This window comes from Empidonax traillii, unplaced genomic scaffold, assembly GCF_003031625.1.
Source record: "Empidonax traillii isolate 1590-97213 ecotype Southwest subspecies unplaced genomic scaffold, ASM303162v1 scaffold2:size4533513, whole genome shotgun sequence".
In the NCBI taxonomy this organism is placed as follows: Eukaryota; Metazoa; Chordata; class Aves; order Passeriformes; family Tyrannidae; genus Empidonax; species Empidonax traillii.
The window spans coordinates 3,745,562-3,761,818 of NW_020955195.1; the positions used below are offsets into that span (position 1 = coordinate 3,745,562).

The 16,257-nt window shown below is 39.1% G+C and overlaps 1 protein-coding gene across 2 annotated transcripts in view; it reads left to right on the forward strand.

The window, feature by feature from the left end:
- Positions 1-16,257, forward strand: part of GAK (cyclin G associated kinase) — a 69,034-nt gene that overhangs the window by 36,567 nt on the left and 16,210 nt on the right. Inside the window, exons 14-21 of one of the 2 annotated variants that reach the window (XM_027901758.1) lie at positions 3,780-3,902; positions 5,554-5,687; positions 6,874-7,068; positions 7,622-7,739; positions 10,121-10,200; positions 10,553-10,746; positions 12,313-12,471; positions 13,934-14,401. In XM_027901758.1, the coding sequence (XP_027757559.1) occupies positions 3,780-3,902; positions 5,554-5,687; positions 6,874-7,068; positions 7,622-7,739; positions 10,121-10,200; positions 10,553-10,746; positions 12,313-12,471; positions 13,934-14,401 (1,471 nt within the window). The remainder of the gene's footprint in view (positions 1-3,779; positions 3,903-5,553; positions 5,688-6,873; positions 7,069-7,621; positions 7,740-10,120; positions 10,201-10,552; positions 10,747-12,312; positions 12,472-13,933; positions 14,402-16,257) is intronic. The other variant, XM_027901843.1, reaches the window with a different exon arrangement.

Here is a 16,257-nt window from a genome sequence, read left to right on the forward strand (position 1 = left end):
GTGTTGGCTTCCAGGGCTGGGCTTACCCCCCTCCTGGGCTAAGACTGAAGGATGGGGGTTACTCAGTCTTGAAGGGTCTTCCTTCCATAGGCTTGCAAGGGGACACTTGCTTACTATGGATCTTCTTCCACAGGGTTACAGGGGATAATGGTTTAAGAGTTCACTCCTGTTTCTCTATGGAGGTCCCTCCCCATGGGAGAACAGTCCTTGATAGACTTCTCGGCATGGGTCTAGCACGGATCCCACACACACACGGGTTCCAGCATCTCACATGGGCCATCTCGCTCCAGCATGAGATTTTCTCAGGGTTACAAAATTTTCAGGAGTAGTATAGATCCATATACATGGATTCCAGTATTCCACCTGAGTCGTCACTGCTCCAGCACAGGTTTCCCTCAGGGTCATAAATTTTTACCAGGACTCTGCCTCACTTCAGTCCTTCTCATGAAGTTTCGGTTCTCTTTGGTACATCCACAGATTCCTCTATCAGCCGCGTGGGGGGTCTCCTTACTCCAACAAACTTTTTCAAGTAGCAGGGATTATTTTTCAGTCTTTTCCTTGCTGAGGAGAGAGAGAGCGAAAAGGGGGGAGGGAAACAAGTCCCCCCCCTTTCGCACTTTACTTTTCTTGTTGCAGCTTCAGCTGCCGGCTTCGACCTTGGAAGCTCCGTTATCTTTCGGCTGGAATTCTTCCACAGCGGTTTCTGTCCAAGCAGTTCATCTTTTAAATGTGTTTTTGTTGTTGTTGTTGTTGTTGTTTTTGGTTGTTTTTTTGTTTGTTTGTTTGTTTGTTTGTTTGTTTTCCCTTCACTCTTTTACAAGAGAGAAGGGAAGACTTCAATGCTACACCTGCTCCCCCCACCCCGGCCCAAGCCGGGGGAGGAGGGAGTCTGGCCCTGCTCGGGCCACTACTCCTCTCTCCTACATGGCTACTGCTATCAATTCCAACTACGCCAACAACCTTTTCTTCCGTTTTCTTGAAGATGTAATTAGCAAAGGCGTTAATGGACTTTTGATTGGCCTTTTTGTCCGGAAATTACCTGGACAAAACCATCCTCAGCCCCAGGGATGGGCTGGTGGGCAAAACCATCAACGACAGGCTGATTTAGTGAACCGACTTATTCCTCATAATACAAAGCTGTTAATCTCTGTTTATGGAACAAAATTCTGTGGCTGGGAATTAGTTTATACTGAAAATGATTTTTAGCTTACGCAAGTTCTGAGATGTCTGTACACTGATATTTCTGATGTGTCAGTGCTATGAATGGTAATATAAGCACAGCTAAATCTACCAGTGATCTGAAACTGTTCTTGTCCAGGTTTATCTTTTTGACATTAATGTTGTCTTATGATCTTTGTTTTGCTGGGTAGTAATAGGTCATAACTTGTCAAAACATTGTAGGTTCCTGCTAACTTTATTGTCTGGCAGTATTTAGGAAGTTTCTACAAAGCATTGTCTTCTGTGTGTCTGTTTGTGTTGGTTTTGTTTGTTTGTTTTCTTTTTAAATGGTGGCTATTTTACTTGGAAAACAAACTCTTTTAATTATATTTGGGAAATTTTATGTCGCCATTCTTGAAGTTGAGATGTCCAGCAATTCTGACTGACTTCATTATTCAGTGCTGGGTGAGAGCAGCCATGCAGGGACCTAAGGAAGCTTAGTTTTTCTTTAGTGCCTCCTAAAGATAATTAGGGCAAACCTTAAACTTGATCATAGGAGAATAGCTTCTGAAATTTTAAATCCTGACACTTTGCTTAGAATGTATTTATGAATTACATATTCTTGGCTTCTTGCTGTATGCTATCTGCATGGAACTTCTACAAATTTCTTTAATCTTGGTTAAAAGCAATGGTAGTTCTGAAGTTTCCTCAGCTAGTTTTGAGTCCTGCTAGGAATAGGTTGCTCAGAGATTGTGCACTGTCTGTCACTCTGCTAATTGTCAAGACACTTTGAGCTTAAAATACAGCCAAAGAAGCAGAAGGTAATGTGGTTTTGTTACAGCTTTCTACATCTTGTAATAAAACTTGCCTTTGAGTAGAAAGTAAATGGTAAATCCCCCAGAAAAGACTACTTTTTACTTTTTTGAATACACATGCTTTTCTGGGCTGTGTTCTGGTTTGAAGTGCAATGCTGCAGTGTGGTTCTTTCACTGTGTCATGGTTTAACCCCAGCTAGCAAACAAGCCCCACAAGGCTGCTTGCTCACTCCTTGCTGGCAGGATGAGAGAGAGAATCAGAAGGGTGAGAATCAGAACCCCTGGGCTGAGATAAAGGTAGTATATCAAGTAAAGCAAAAACTGCAAATGCAAGCAAAGCAAAACAAGGAATTCATTCACCACTTCCCATGGGCAGGCAGGTGCTCAGCCATCTCTAGGAAAGCAGGGCTCTATCACATGTAATGGTTACTTGGGAAGACAAACTCTATGACTCTGAATGTTCCCCCTTTCCTATTTTCTCCTCCAGCTTTATATGCTGAGCATGATGTCCTATGGCATGGAATATTCCTTTGGTCAGCTGGGGCCACCTATCCTGGCTGTGTTGCCTCCCAGCTTCTTGTGCACCCCCAGCTGCTTGCTGGTGAGGTGATTTGAGAGGCAGAAGAGGCCTTGACTCTGCATAAACGTGGCCCAGCAATAACAAAAACGTCCCTGTGTTATCAGTACTGTTTCTAGCACAAAGCTAAAACACATTATTGTTTTAGCCTCATTTAGTTACTATAAAGAAAATTACTCCAGCCAGAACCAGCACACTGCTATTGTAGTATTTGGGATGTAGTGAAGCCCACATTTGAGATTTATTGAGTCCTGTGGTGAGCAGGGATATAAAGGCCTTCTTGTCTTAGCTATTATTTGTTCATTGTCAACTTTGCGTAAGCTTTCATTAACAAAGGAACATTCTATTTAAATCTCTTGAAAAGTGATGCTTTCTGAAACGGCCTTCTTTTTTAATTAAAATACTAGAGTACAGTGAAGTGTTGTAGAAGACTTGTGTGTCAGCTTTTTTTCCTGTGCTTGGTATGAAACCAGTATTTTGTGATAATCAGGTCAGGTAATTCATCTCAGAGTAACCCTTGAATTCTTTATCTGGGTAGGAAAACGTCTTGCTGATAGGAAAACCTGGTCTTTGACACGAGGCAATTGCAGTTGAGATTAAAAACAAACAGGAAAATCTTGCTTTGTAAGTTGCTTCCTTGGTCCTGAGTGTATCTGCTCTTTAAGTGTTGCAAGTGCACCAAGGACCAGGTTTCATATACTGCATCCTTAGTGGACAGTTGGTTTTCAGGGTATAGGGTCTTAGTTGTGAAGCTGATTATTTGATAGTGTTTTGTAGCACTAATTACAGAAGGATTATTACTTAACCACTGAAGATCTTTGAATAAAGGACAGATATAAAAATTAAGCTTGTATTTTTATTGTTGGGATTTTTTGGTTTTTTTTGCCTATGTGCAAAAATACGTTTTGCTGAAGTGTATATGTACAATGGTTGAAAGCTGTTTTGCTTGATTCCTTGCTCTAAGAATATTTAAGATAATAATTTGAATTGTTGATACTTCTAGTGAAGCAGACTTGTGGGCAGGACTGGACTTTTATTGCACTTCATCCTATAAAGTGGTGTTTACGCTGTGTGAGACTACTTTTCTTGATCACCTTGCTTCATTTCAACATGAAGGTGGCATTAAAGTGTAAAATTGCCTCTGATGTACACAGCTTATGCTATGCAAATGTATATGACTGTGATCTCGTTTCTCACATCTCCTGTCTCTCTCATCTCTCTCATTGCAGGTTTCTGAATGTGGCTGGCCAGCAAGGCGAGCACCAAATCTTCAGAATCTTTATAGCATATGCAAGAACATGCACTTGTGGCTGAAACAAGACCAGAAAAATGTTTGCATTGTGCACTGCCTTGTAAGAAATTGGTTTAAGTCTGAGATGTTTTGTTCAATAGAGCTTTAAATTATGATTAAGAGTGCTAGTATCTGTTTAGTCTGTTACTCTTACTGGCTTTCTCTGCTGGGGGCAATTCCTTCCTACTATGTCTCCAGGGAAGTTACTTGCATCAATTTTCTCATTAGGGAGATTAGTAGGGTAACGTAGCCCTTACTTACTTACATATAGGATACAGGAGGTATCAAGGCAAAGTAACCTTCTGAGGAAAAAAAAAAAATCTGCTCTACTGTTTCAGTGTTTTTTCTGTTTTTTGAGTTCCAAGTGCCAGATGGATGTACACTGTATTTCCCACTACTGTCCATTTAGAATGTAATCTGTAACCACAGAATTTCAGAAACTGACTGAGATACTTGGTTAACTTGCTTCTGCTGGCAGCAGATTGCTCTGTAAGGCATTGGTCTCTAAGTATTGTTAACCTTGGTATAACCCAAAAAACCAATAAAACCCTCTATAGAGCCATATTGTATGAAACATGGGGATGGGAGGAATGAATTTAAAGAAGACTTACTCTGCTCAAAATTTGAGAATACGAGGTTACTCTGATGTTTGTGTGAAGGAATTGCATGCAAAATTTTGACATTCCTAATTTTGCTGCACAGTAAAAAGCAGAAAGATGAGCATTGCGACAATGCTTGCAGTGCTGCTGGAAAACCCTCAGAACCTGTCCTTTGATACAGTACAGCAGTCCACAGGGAATATCACTATCGGAGTCAAAAAGAGAATTTGTTAAGCTGATGAACCATACTTGCGTGTTTTACAAGGAAAACAATCAGTTAATGTCAGCTACTGAAAACCAATGTAACTTTCAGTACTGCTGTGAGGTTAGGCTTCTAATTCTGTATTAATGTGATACTTCTAGTTGCTCAATATCACAATTGGTGGTCTAGTGGGTAAGAAGCAGATGTGATGAATTAGCACCAGATGACTTTTCCTCAGTTGTGAGGGAAACGCTTGCATATATGTGGCTGTATGACACAGATGTGATGTGAAAAGCATACACCAGAAACGAATGATAAAAGTTCTGTTCCATACTGCTAGCAAAAAAAACCTTGAAGTCCTGTTCTGTCAGCCCTTACCTCTTTCAAATCTTCTGTCTCTTTTAATACAGGGATGAATCTGGGATATGTTCGTAGATGTGATTCCAGCAGAAAGAGGCTCAGTGTTTTAGCCTCCTTCCCTTAGTTTCGTGGCAAGCTATTAATCTCTGTCAGTTTTAGACAGAAGACCAGAGTTTAGTGTAATTTAGTTCTGCATTTTTGTACTTCTCTTATAGTAGAAGTCCATGGTTGTCAGCCAAAAGTAGCACTGACCTGGAGTTTCAGACAGCAGCCAGGAAGCAAACTGTAAAAAAGGGTATTACTGACAGTAAGATAGTGTTATGCTAAAGTAATTTTTCATATTTGAGCAAGCAAATAATACGTAGTACCTTTAGTGTTGTGTGGAAATTAAATGAAAACCTTTCACGTTCAGATACAAACTTCAAATCTAGTGATGGCCCTAGGCCTTGGACTCCATAACATTATATAAGGAGACAGCATGTTCTTCAGTAACTTGGGTAATGCTTTTTCCACTAGGTTTAATAACAAAGTAACTCTTTTTTTTTTTTTAGGATGGAAGAGCAGCGTCTGCTGTTGTAGTTTGTTCCTTTCTGTGCTTCTGTCGTCTCTTCACTACTGCTGAAGCTGCAGTTTATATGTTCAGTATGAAACGCTGTCCACCTGGCATTTGGCCTTCTCATAAAAGGTACTGTAAGGTACTGTTGAAGCCAGTAGTTATTCAGTTTTTAACGTGGTACAGGATGCTTTTTAGAAAGATAAATTATTTCAATAAGGTCTCTGTTTGAACATGTGTTTTTCCAAGTATTTTGCTGTATCACGAATAGAGAAATTCCAAATCTGAATTTTGTGAGCCCGTAAGTTACTCATGATGTTCTTATCAGAAGTGGTTCAAGTGTGACTGGTAGGGAGGAAGTGTTAGGAATGAAAACAAGGGCATGCAGAGTTTTGAATGCTTTCTTGAGTATAAATCCTATGCCACGTGTGACTTATTCCATGTTGCCTAGTTTATTACAACAGGTTTTATTGCATCAGAACACTGAAGTTCTATGGCAATACCAAGAATTATTTCTGTCAGTTGGGTAAGAATGCCTAGTGCTTTTTAAAGGAGTGCCTGCAGAGGTGACTTGCATATACTTTGACAAATGTCTTCAGCCAACTGTTTGATTTAATTTGACAGACCTTATAACAGTAAAATCTCAATAGCAAGTGACACTGGTAGTAAGGGTGTTTCCTACCAGAAGCATTAGATTTTGAAGGGTGAGAACTAAAGTATTAGTTCAGTATAAATGACAGATTATGCTGTTGTACAGATTTACTTTAAGTGTATTTAAAGGGCTCTCTACAAGCTAATTTATATTAATGAGGGCAAATTTAAAGCCTTTAGGAAGATTTGAGTGATCAGTAATGTGCAATATAGGAAATAAGTAGTTCCTGTAGTTTAGTGTTTAAGGCATTTGGAAAGAGTGGCTAGTTTGTTTTACAAGTGAATAGATGTAAAGCTACAGACCTCTAGCAGTGATTGGAGCTGTCTGAAATGTGGGACACAGGTGCAGATGAGTTCATGTGTAAGGCTGTATTCAATTTTCTGGGCATCAGGCTTCTGTACGGAAACTGTGTTGCTGTCCCTAAAATGAGAGGCTGGCCATGTTGATAAATATTTCTCTGTGTTTCTATTTAGTTTTGTGACACTCTGTGTCAGATTTGAAAATGTGTTTCCTGGAAGTGGAGTGAAGTGTTTCCAGTATTTTACTGTTAACACTCATCAATACTTCGTGGCTGTATAAGAACAGGAATAACTCACCTTAATATGCGTTCACCCATTTTTTAGAATTTAGTTCTCTGACTAAACGAGTACCTTCTGGTTTTGGCAGATACATTGAGTACATGTGTGACATGATGGCTGAAGAACCCATTATTCCTCACAGCAAGCCCATCCTCATCAGATCAATTGTCATGACTCCTGTTCCACTTTTCAGTAAGCAGCGTAATGGCTGCAGGCCTTTTTGTGAAGTTTATGTGGGAGATGAGAGAGTAACCACTACCTCCCAGGAGTATGACAAAATGAAGTAAGTACAGGTTATAACTTGCACTGAAAAATCATGTTATTTTTTTCTAGACTCCATTTTAGCTCGTCTTGAAAGGTAAATCATGGGGAAGAGAATGTTGTTGTTGTAGCAGCTTGGATCTGGTCTTGCAGAACAGTGGGGGTTTGGTGGAGTGGCAGAGTGGACGCTGCAAGGCAGAGGAGAGCAAGGCTCTCTTCTCCATGTGATGTAAAACTAGGAACACTTATCCCTGAGGTACAGGTACATGCACTGAACAGAGAATCATGTCTCAGTCATGGACACTGTAAGGGTTCCCCAGGCGTGGTAGCTGTAAGGTGACTGCTTCATAGCACCTGTACAGCTCTGGTGTCTGCATGGGAATTGCAAATGGTACTGACAATACCAGGTGTAGGTAATCGAAAACAGGAAAAGAGACAGAATACCCAAGTCCTTCTAACTTCCTAGCTACTGAAGGCCTTTTGAGAAAGTAGACTAAGCGTAAGGTAATACATTATTTTTTAGGGTTTTTTTAAACTAAATTAACTGGTTTGTGTTTTTTTTTTTTTTTCTTTAGGGAGTTTAAAATTGAAGATGGGAAAGCAGTAATTCCTCTAGGTATAACAGTCCAAGGAGATGTTCTCATTGTGATCTATCATGCCAGGTCAACTCTAGGAGGGCGACTACAAGCCAAGGTAATGACAAATTTAAGAGCCCACATGAGGACTTTCTTCTTTTTGTAGTTTTGTATCCTGCTCATAATCTACTAAGTACCTCACTTTATTTGCTGTTCTTTGTTCAAAGAAACACATGAGGCTTTCATACACTTGTGAATTCAGCTTTTCAAGTCTTCTGAGTATGTCCATACTTAATGCTGTACGTGTAGATACTTTGATGAGCCTTTCTGGAAGTTACTTCAGTAGTGATAATTAGTCTATTTGCATGGAAAGCCTCTAGCCATTTTTTTTTTTTTTTGAGGCTGTGACTGTTATCTCCTAAGTTGCGCAACAAACCAGAACCTTTCAACTCTGTGCACACAAAGTGCAAATAAAGGAAAAATACCACTTAGTAGGAAAGTGGAGCTCCAGGGACTGCCTGTAAAAAATAGACCAGAAAAAACAGTGTGGTTTTTGTACCCTATTTCTAAAGCCAGGTTCAGTTTTTATATCTGATTTTCTTACTTGTCTTTGTTCTAATAGGGAGAATGCATATTTCCTTCTTTAATTCAACTATGGATGCAAATGTATTGCAAGATCACAAAAAACTTACTAATGAAGCCTGTTTTCAAATTCCTTTAAAAAGAGGCATGTTCTTTTTTCTCCAGATAAGTAGCCCAAATTAAGCTTGGAAATCCATGTAAAAGATAAAAAAGGGGTAGTGCAAAGTTTGGAATAACTTGTAGCATTGTAGAAATTGAGCCAGACAGTTCTTCAGGCAGTTTCTATACACATGGGACAAATATGCATATTCGCACATAATCTGCTATTACTGAAATAGATTGTTTTCCCTATGTTTTTTCTACTTTGGGAATAGGAAGGTGAGTATCAAATCTTGTCACGTTGCAGAGGTTAAACCAAGTCCTCCAGAACATGTTAGAACTGAAAGCCCAGTGAAATGATTCATTAATGCATACCATAACTATGGTATGGTACAAGGCCATCAGGAAAAAGGCTGACAACTGCCAGAATTCGGCTAAGGTTAGGTTATACTCCTTGGGCAGACTCACTTTCACCGATGATAGGCTTTGTTTCGTGAGGTTTCTCTGGCATTTATTCACCGATAGGAAAAGACTAGAATTGTCTCATCCATCAGCTTTAACATGTGGCACATCAACAGTGTTGTGAGGTTTGGTGGAATAATTCTCAGTGTGTCCTTAGTTTTGTGTGCTGTAAATTGCCACCTGAAGCTCTCTGCAGAGCTCTTACAGAGGTCAACCAATGCACTTCAAGATTGTGTCTTAAGTGTCTAGAGCTGGCCATTGTGAATGTCTTCTGCTTCCTCACAGACAGTTTTGGAGAGGGTTTATTTTGTCTTGTAGGAAATGTCTTGCACAGCAAGGGATTAAGGAAATGCATTTAATGGGATGTTCAGGTTATCATATGTGGTTCAGGGTAGGCATGGATGGATCAAAGAAGCTCTCCCAAGTATGTCCATGTCTCTCTTTAATGAGGAGCTCAGCACTGGGCACAGGACTACAAATCACTGGTACTGAATAGAGGGGAAAGATCACCTCCTTCAGCCTTCTTTCAGTGCTTTGCCTATTACTTGCTTTCTGATTATGATGTTCAGTAAATGCTCATTTAAAATAAAAACTTTCATAATTCCATTTTCTGGACTATTACTCTATGACTTGTTTGTAAGGGTTGGCAAGACTATTTCACGTGTGTTGTAACTAAAGCTAGGGAACAAATATGCTCTGGATTTTTCAGTGCGCTGTAATTTGGGTTTATGCAAGACCAGGAGCTGCATGAATCTTGTGTAGTAGCATTTTCTGGATGCTCACATTCTGATGAGGCAGGAGAAAGTAGTTTTTCTGTCAGCAGGAGAAAGAGTTGAGAAAGTTGAGTGGTTAAAATAAGTCAGCTCAAAAAAGGCCTAAAATTCTGTTTGGAATAAGGGCTGACTTGAGAGTTTGCAGAAAAGATATGTTTGCATGCCTTATGAAGTGCTCTTTTAAATGTGCTACATTAAAATTGTTTTAAGTTAATGACTTTTTATGTGACATGTGTTTCTTGGTTAGTGTATTGCAAAGTGGGTTTTTCTGAGTGCATGTTATTCAGAAAAGTACCAAAGGTCATGCCTCCAGTACAGGATCTGTAAATACATGAAACATTGATAGTCTGTTTTGAGGTTAGTGATGGGATGTATCTGACCAAAGGTATTTTTATTTGTTAGTAATAGATCTACTTATGGTCATCTCAAACAACGAGTATACACAGAATTAAATGGAATTTGTAGCAAAGCAAACGCTTTAAAATATTTTAATGCTGAAAATAGTTTGCATTATATTCAAGGCAGAACACTGTGCTGTGCTTGGGGGTTTATGCCGTTTTCCTGTATTTCTTGTTTTCAACAGATGGCTTCAATGAAGATGTTTCAGATTCAGTTCCACACTGGTTTTGTGCCTCGAAATGCCACTACAGTGAAATTTGCCAAGTATGTTGACACCTTTTCGTAGGAGACTAAAGGAAGTTTTCTTTGAAACTGTCTAAGCTGCCAAAAATCAACATATAGGAGGGGGAAGAAATACACTCAATGTGGGAAGTAGATGACTTTGATTGCAATAAGATTCTTTTGTCTTCTTACCTCAAGAAAACTGAAGGTTTTGGTCACATTACAACAAAAATTGTTTACAAAAATACCACATTTAGCATATATGGGAAAAGTAAACAAATACAGCAAGTTTTTAAGTCTAATACTAATTGCTTTGAACTTCTGTTTTGCATTGCAGTAGATCTTATCCAGTTTGCCATCACTATCATGCTTCTACTTTTACATGTCTTTACAGGTATGATCTGGATGCCTGTGACATACAGGAAAAGTATCCTGATTTATTTCAAGTCAACCTGGAAGTAGAGGTGGAGCCCAGAGACAGGCCTAGCTGTGAACAGCCACCGTGGGAGAATATGAATATAAAGGGACTGAATCCCAAGATCCTCTTCTCCACCCGAGAGGAACAACAAGAGATTTTATCAAAATTTGGTAATGAACACCTTGAAAAACTAGAGAACATGATCAAGTTTCCAATATTTCCAGTGCTTGAGGGTTTTGCTTAGTTTCTGATGTTCCATAAAGTGAAATAAATTTAGAAGGGTTTTTTTTTTTTTTTTTGGTAAATATAATTGAAAGTGCACATTGTGTGAAGAAGCTTAAATTATCCTCTAGTAATGGGTTATAATTATTCTTCCTTCTACTGTGGCTACATTTGCTTGCTTTAAAGCTATGAATATGCAATTTGCAGGATTTTAGCAATGGAATTGTGACACTCAGGATTTGTAGGCAAGATCTCTTGAAAGAGCTTTATTTGGCTACAATGGCACCAGTATAATTTCACTTAAAGTTATCTGAGCATTCCTCACAAATGGTCTTAACTATAAAAATGTTTTTATCAGCATTGGCATAGCCAAGTAATGTAATTCAATTTCTCAACTTTTCCTAATATGTTCCAGTGGACTTTTTATTTTAATACTACATATTCAGCGCTTCATCTTCAGGTGCCTGCATTACTTCTATTTAACTTAGTTTAATCCTGCTGTAAACATAACTCCCAGTGAAGTTAGGGTGTTTCACTGCTCATGAGGATCTGTAAAAATTCCTCTTATTTTCTTAAATCACTTCCATTTTCTGGGTGGATAAATGGAATGTAAGCATTTCAAGTTACACTGAAAGAACTTCTTGAAGTTGATGGGAAGGAAATAACATAAAAGCAAGTGCTGTGAACTGCTTTTATAAACTTACCTTATTAAAACTGAATTTACTTCATTAACTTTTCATTTATGTTTTCTGAGACAAACTATTTTTTTTCAGCATCTCTAAGCTACAACTGAGAATGAGGAAAGAGGGTGAAAAAGTGCTCTACCAGTTTTGTATTCAGATTTAGACCAGAAGCTTTCTCCTAAGCATTCATCCATTCTCTTCAAGGAGTGGATGAATACTGACTTATTTAGGGAGTTTTCTCAATTTGCCTTAAGAAAACCTCATTTTTGAGAGATCATTTAGCAGTAAGTGAGTCTGCCTGACTCAGTCCTACAGAAGAGTCATTTAATATCTGATCTCAGTAAAGTAAGAAATATAAGAAGCATTTAATAGCAGCATGCAAGTGTAATACTTAACCCCTTTGTGCTATTTCTTGACGACTCCGTGTTCTTCTCTGGCTTTGTACTCTGAGTTTTTTTCTGCAGCTGCATTTGCTTATTTTCTGTTTTGTCTCTTATTGCAGATACTGTTCAAGCTTCTGCATGTCTTAGGGAATGGTTGGTACAAGTGAGGTGTTAGTTACGTTTTCCTTCAAATGTAAATAAGAATGCTTGAGTGTTTTGCTATGAGTCTTATTTAATGTCCTAGTTGAAAACAAGGCCTTACCAGTTTTTTCAGCTGAAACAAATTTAATAATGCTAATTTCAAGGGCAAGAGTGTGGGCAGGAATTTGCCTTTGCAGAGTGATAGATACTTGCAGACAGCGGTCATTCTGCAAGCCAAGTATCAGCTGCTATGATGAGGGTTGAAAAGTTTCTCTCCGAGGGTTCTGGCTTAAACTCTGTTTTATAGGGAAACCAGAGCTGCCTAGACAACCAGGTTCAACTGCACAATATGAAGCAGAAGCATCCCAGATGGAGCAGTCATCAGAAAGTGCACCTACTGATACAGAATCCCCTCACAGCAGTAGTACTGATGCAAATAACTTCTTTCACTCTCTGGACTGGAAAGGTACAGGTTTCCCTCTGAAGTAACTACTGGGTTTATATTTGTCTTGTATACCTTCCAATGAGCGCTTAAGCCTTCTTATGCAGCAAAAGTCTCTAATTCACCAGACCATGAGGAAAAGCTATTTAAAGAGTGAGCTCTGCAGACTAACCAGCGGTCATTCTGCTTTATTTGGATAAACACCAAGTAATGGGTTTTGGTGTTGAGCACAACTTAAATGCTGAGCAGAAGTTTTCTTTTCCTTGTAAAAATCTTAACCACGAAGGTCTGCAAGGAAGCTCTGCATTCCCACAGCCCTACTTAGCCTGGAGCAGGGGAAAGAAGGTAGACTAGCCAGTGGGGTCCAGATTAGTATTTATGGACGGTGAAAAAGTAACTGTGTAGTACATGTGTAACCCATTTTACTGGATACTGCTGTTACCAAACAAGTTAAATTCCTTTGAGAAGTAGTCTATGAAGCAGTGGGTGACGATGTTGGAAAATTCTTTTAACTTTAGCATAATACTGTATAGTCCCTATATTCTTGGTTAATGCTTAGTTTTGTACTATCTACTGTTTAGTGCAAATACCAGAGATCAGTGTGGCCTTTTGTTAGCTCCCTACATCTGTGACTAATAAGTCTTGTGCCAGTTAATGCTTCCTTATTTACTTATATTAGTGACTAATATGTACTAATAGATGTCTTCGTTTTGAGAACATAGATAGTGTCGGAGTAAAGAATGGTAAGAGAAGTGCCTCATGACCTGACCACATATTTGAGATATTCTCAAGGAAAGACAAGTCATCATAAGATCTGGGACCATAAAAAGGAATTTTGGGAAATGGGATGTTCCCAAACAACCACCCAAGACCCTGAAAAGACCTCTACTCAGACACAAATGAGTTCATGGAAATAATTAGCATATATGCACGTATTCATGAAATGTGATGCGTGTGTATTAATTTCATGAGTATAACCTGGTCTGTTAGATTGCTGCTCAGGCATGCTTTGAGGAATAATCCCCATGCATCCAGCGCTGCTAATAAAGTAATGTCGGCTTTCTAATCTAGCAAACTGATTGAAGAGTTTATTTCCCAATTTTCAGCGGCACTGGTATTCTTGGCAAAAATGTTAGCAGCTGTTTAGGCTTTCGCTGAGTGGAGCAGCAGGTACTGAGAGACCTTCTGAGCTGTAAGTGGCACAGTGATCGGAGGTGAATGTCCAAGTCAGCCTTCTTTTGAAAAAATTCCTAACACCTGCATTGCAAAGAGGCAGATATGGTAGTGAGCTGCTGCTTCGCCTGCCCTGTCCAAAGAGGTGGTAGGCAACATTTAGTTGCTTTTTCATCAATTCCTTTGTGAGCTCTGATTTGTTAGGGATTGATTCCATATGATCTCGCCATGAAGGTCTGCCTCATCCTAGTCATCAGAATAATACTGGTGATATAAAGCTGTTGTTTTGTTTTGTTTTGTTTTTCTCTTCCAGAAGGAAAAACTCCAGAAAGTGGAATAGAGGACAGCTCATCTAAAAATGATCGTGTTCAACTATCTGATGACAGGGAGGAGAGTGATCCTTCAGATGAGGAGTTCCCTACATTTCCAGGTGAAGAAAGCACAGTAATTGTTGATGAAAAAGACTCTACTCCAGAAGGAGAGTTGCTTTTTGAAGCCGGTTTTGAAGCTCCATCTGCACCGTTACAAAAATCTCCTGAAGAGAGTGTGGACTTGCTGGGACTAGACTCTGATATATCACCAGAACAGAAACAACCTATCTCAGAAATAAACTCTTCATCAAGTAATGCAGACTTGCTGAACAATCTCTTTGTGAGTAGTGGATCACAGGTTTCAGAAGAGCGCACTGGAGATCTCCTTGGACAAGGAACAGATTTCTTCTTCAGCAGTCAGTGTCCAACTGCTACTCAGGGTACATCTTCAGCAGCAGCTATGTCTTCAGGTACGTGAATTTAACATCAGTCCTCTTCACCCAGGCAACACATGAAAACTGCTGCTTGCATTGTGCTCAGAAAATGAGAATCATGTACTCATACCATCACAGGCAGTGAAGGCATGTTGGTCTATAGCAAGACTCTACACAGAATGCCTGTTATTTCTGCATGAAGGAGAGAAATTCCTATACATTATCCAGGCGTTTAGTTACATTGCCAATATCCTTTCAGCTTTAAGCCATGTAAAGAGAAAAGTATAAAAATTTGAATTTAAAGGAAATTCTTAAAGAATCTGTAGCTTTCCCATAAAAACATTACATGCTAGATCCTTTTCTAAATCTACATATAGATAATTTCCCTTGCTAGGGCACGGAATTGCCATAACTTGCTGCTTTCTTGAACTTTACGTAAAGCCATGTCGTTAGTTGTACAGAGCTGTGCTGCTTAGGTCAGATGTCTGCGTGGGACTTTTAAATGTTAATCACATAAGACTGCTAGGCAACTGGAAATCCTGTAGATTATTGTTTAAACCAGTAGGATAATGGCACTGCTAAAAGATGTTTTCTTGCTGGTTTTACTGATGTTGCTGACAGGTTGATGTCCAGAAAGAAAATGCTACGTGCTGCTTGTCTATTTGGTATTTGAACAAGGTGTTTTAGTTTAGGAGTTCTGTTCCTCTTACTAGTGGATAATCAGCTCTTTACCACATTACTAAACTTTTGGGGATAGCAATTTTCTGTGTGAAGTTAACAGTAAAGTTTCAGGGAACATAATCTGGGGAACTATTTTAAGGCTTAGCTTGTTTGCAGAAAGATAATTCACGGGGACTAAAAGCTTTAATATACAAACAAATGCAAAGTGTTTTTCTTGTAGAGCACTTAGATGACTTAAAATATTTCTTTATTTTAAGGCAATTAACTGTTGAACTTCATTACTGTGGTCAGTGACGAATCCTTTTAATTTACTATTTTCACGTATGTAGAGGTCTATAAAAGAGAAGCTTTATTACTTTTATCTTTCTCTAGCCACAAGATTTCTCCCACCAATATCTACTGTGTGAAACACCTGAGCAATAGTCATGTGTGTATCTCATTCTTGTATTCGTTCTCTTTCAGTGTATTTCATTGAACTGTATACGATAGTTGCAGAAGTGAGAATATTTGGTCACTGTTATATTTCAGTTTGCACATCAAAGTTATACTTGAGGTTTTGTGCATGTGTGGTGCCATAGTAGGTTTGCTTGGTGACAATCCAGAATTTGTTTTTGAAGTGTGAGTCCTGTACAATGTGGTCATTACCTCAGGATGTGCTGGGGTGCTGTGGCAGGATTATTCCTTCTCTTCAGCTTCTGAGTCCCCAGGCTCCTGAGGGTTTTGACCCTAGAGGGCAGCAGAAACAGGAAGATCTCAAGCCATGATTCCAGCTGACTGTCACATGTTACTCCATGTTGACTATAAATACTCTTCCAATTAGTTTTTCTTCACTGTGAGCACTAGAGACCTGTTGAGGTCTTACTTCTGTTGGTTTTCGTTCCTGGGTTGACGTGCTTTCTGCCCCAGAATCGCCAATGCCTTCGAGTCTAAATGGTAGTATGAATGTTTTACTTGATACTCTTTTTAGTAGAATAATAATCCATTTTCTTTAAATTTGTTGGAGGTTTGGCGTTATAGAGCATTTAACAAATGTAATTCTTCTGTTTGCATGCATGAAATTAACGGTGTTATTGAATTTTATGCAGTCTTGCTAAGGATTTATGTTTGAAGACATAACTTTTCACATTGAGATACTTTTTGTACCAACATGAAAGTACATTTGGCTAGAGGAAGGGACAGGTGGGACTCTGCCACGAGGAATTTGCAGAAGG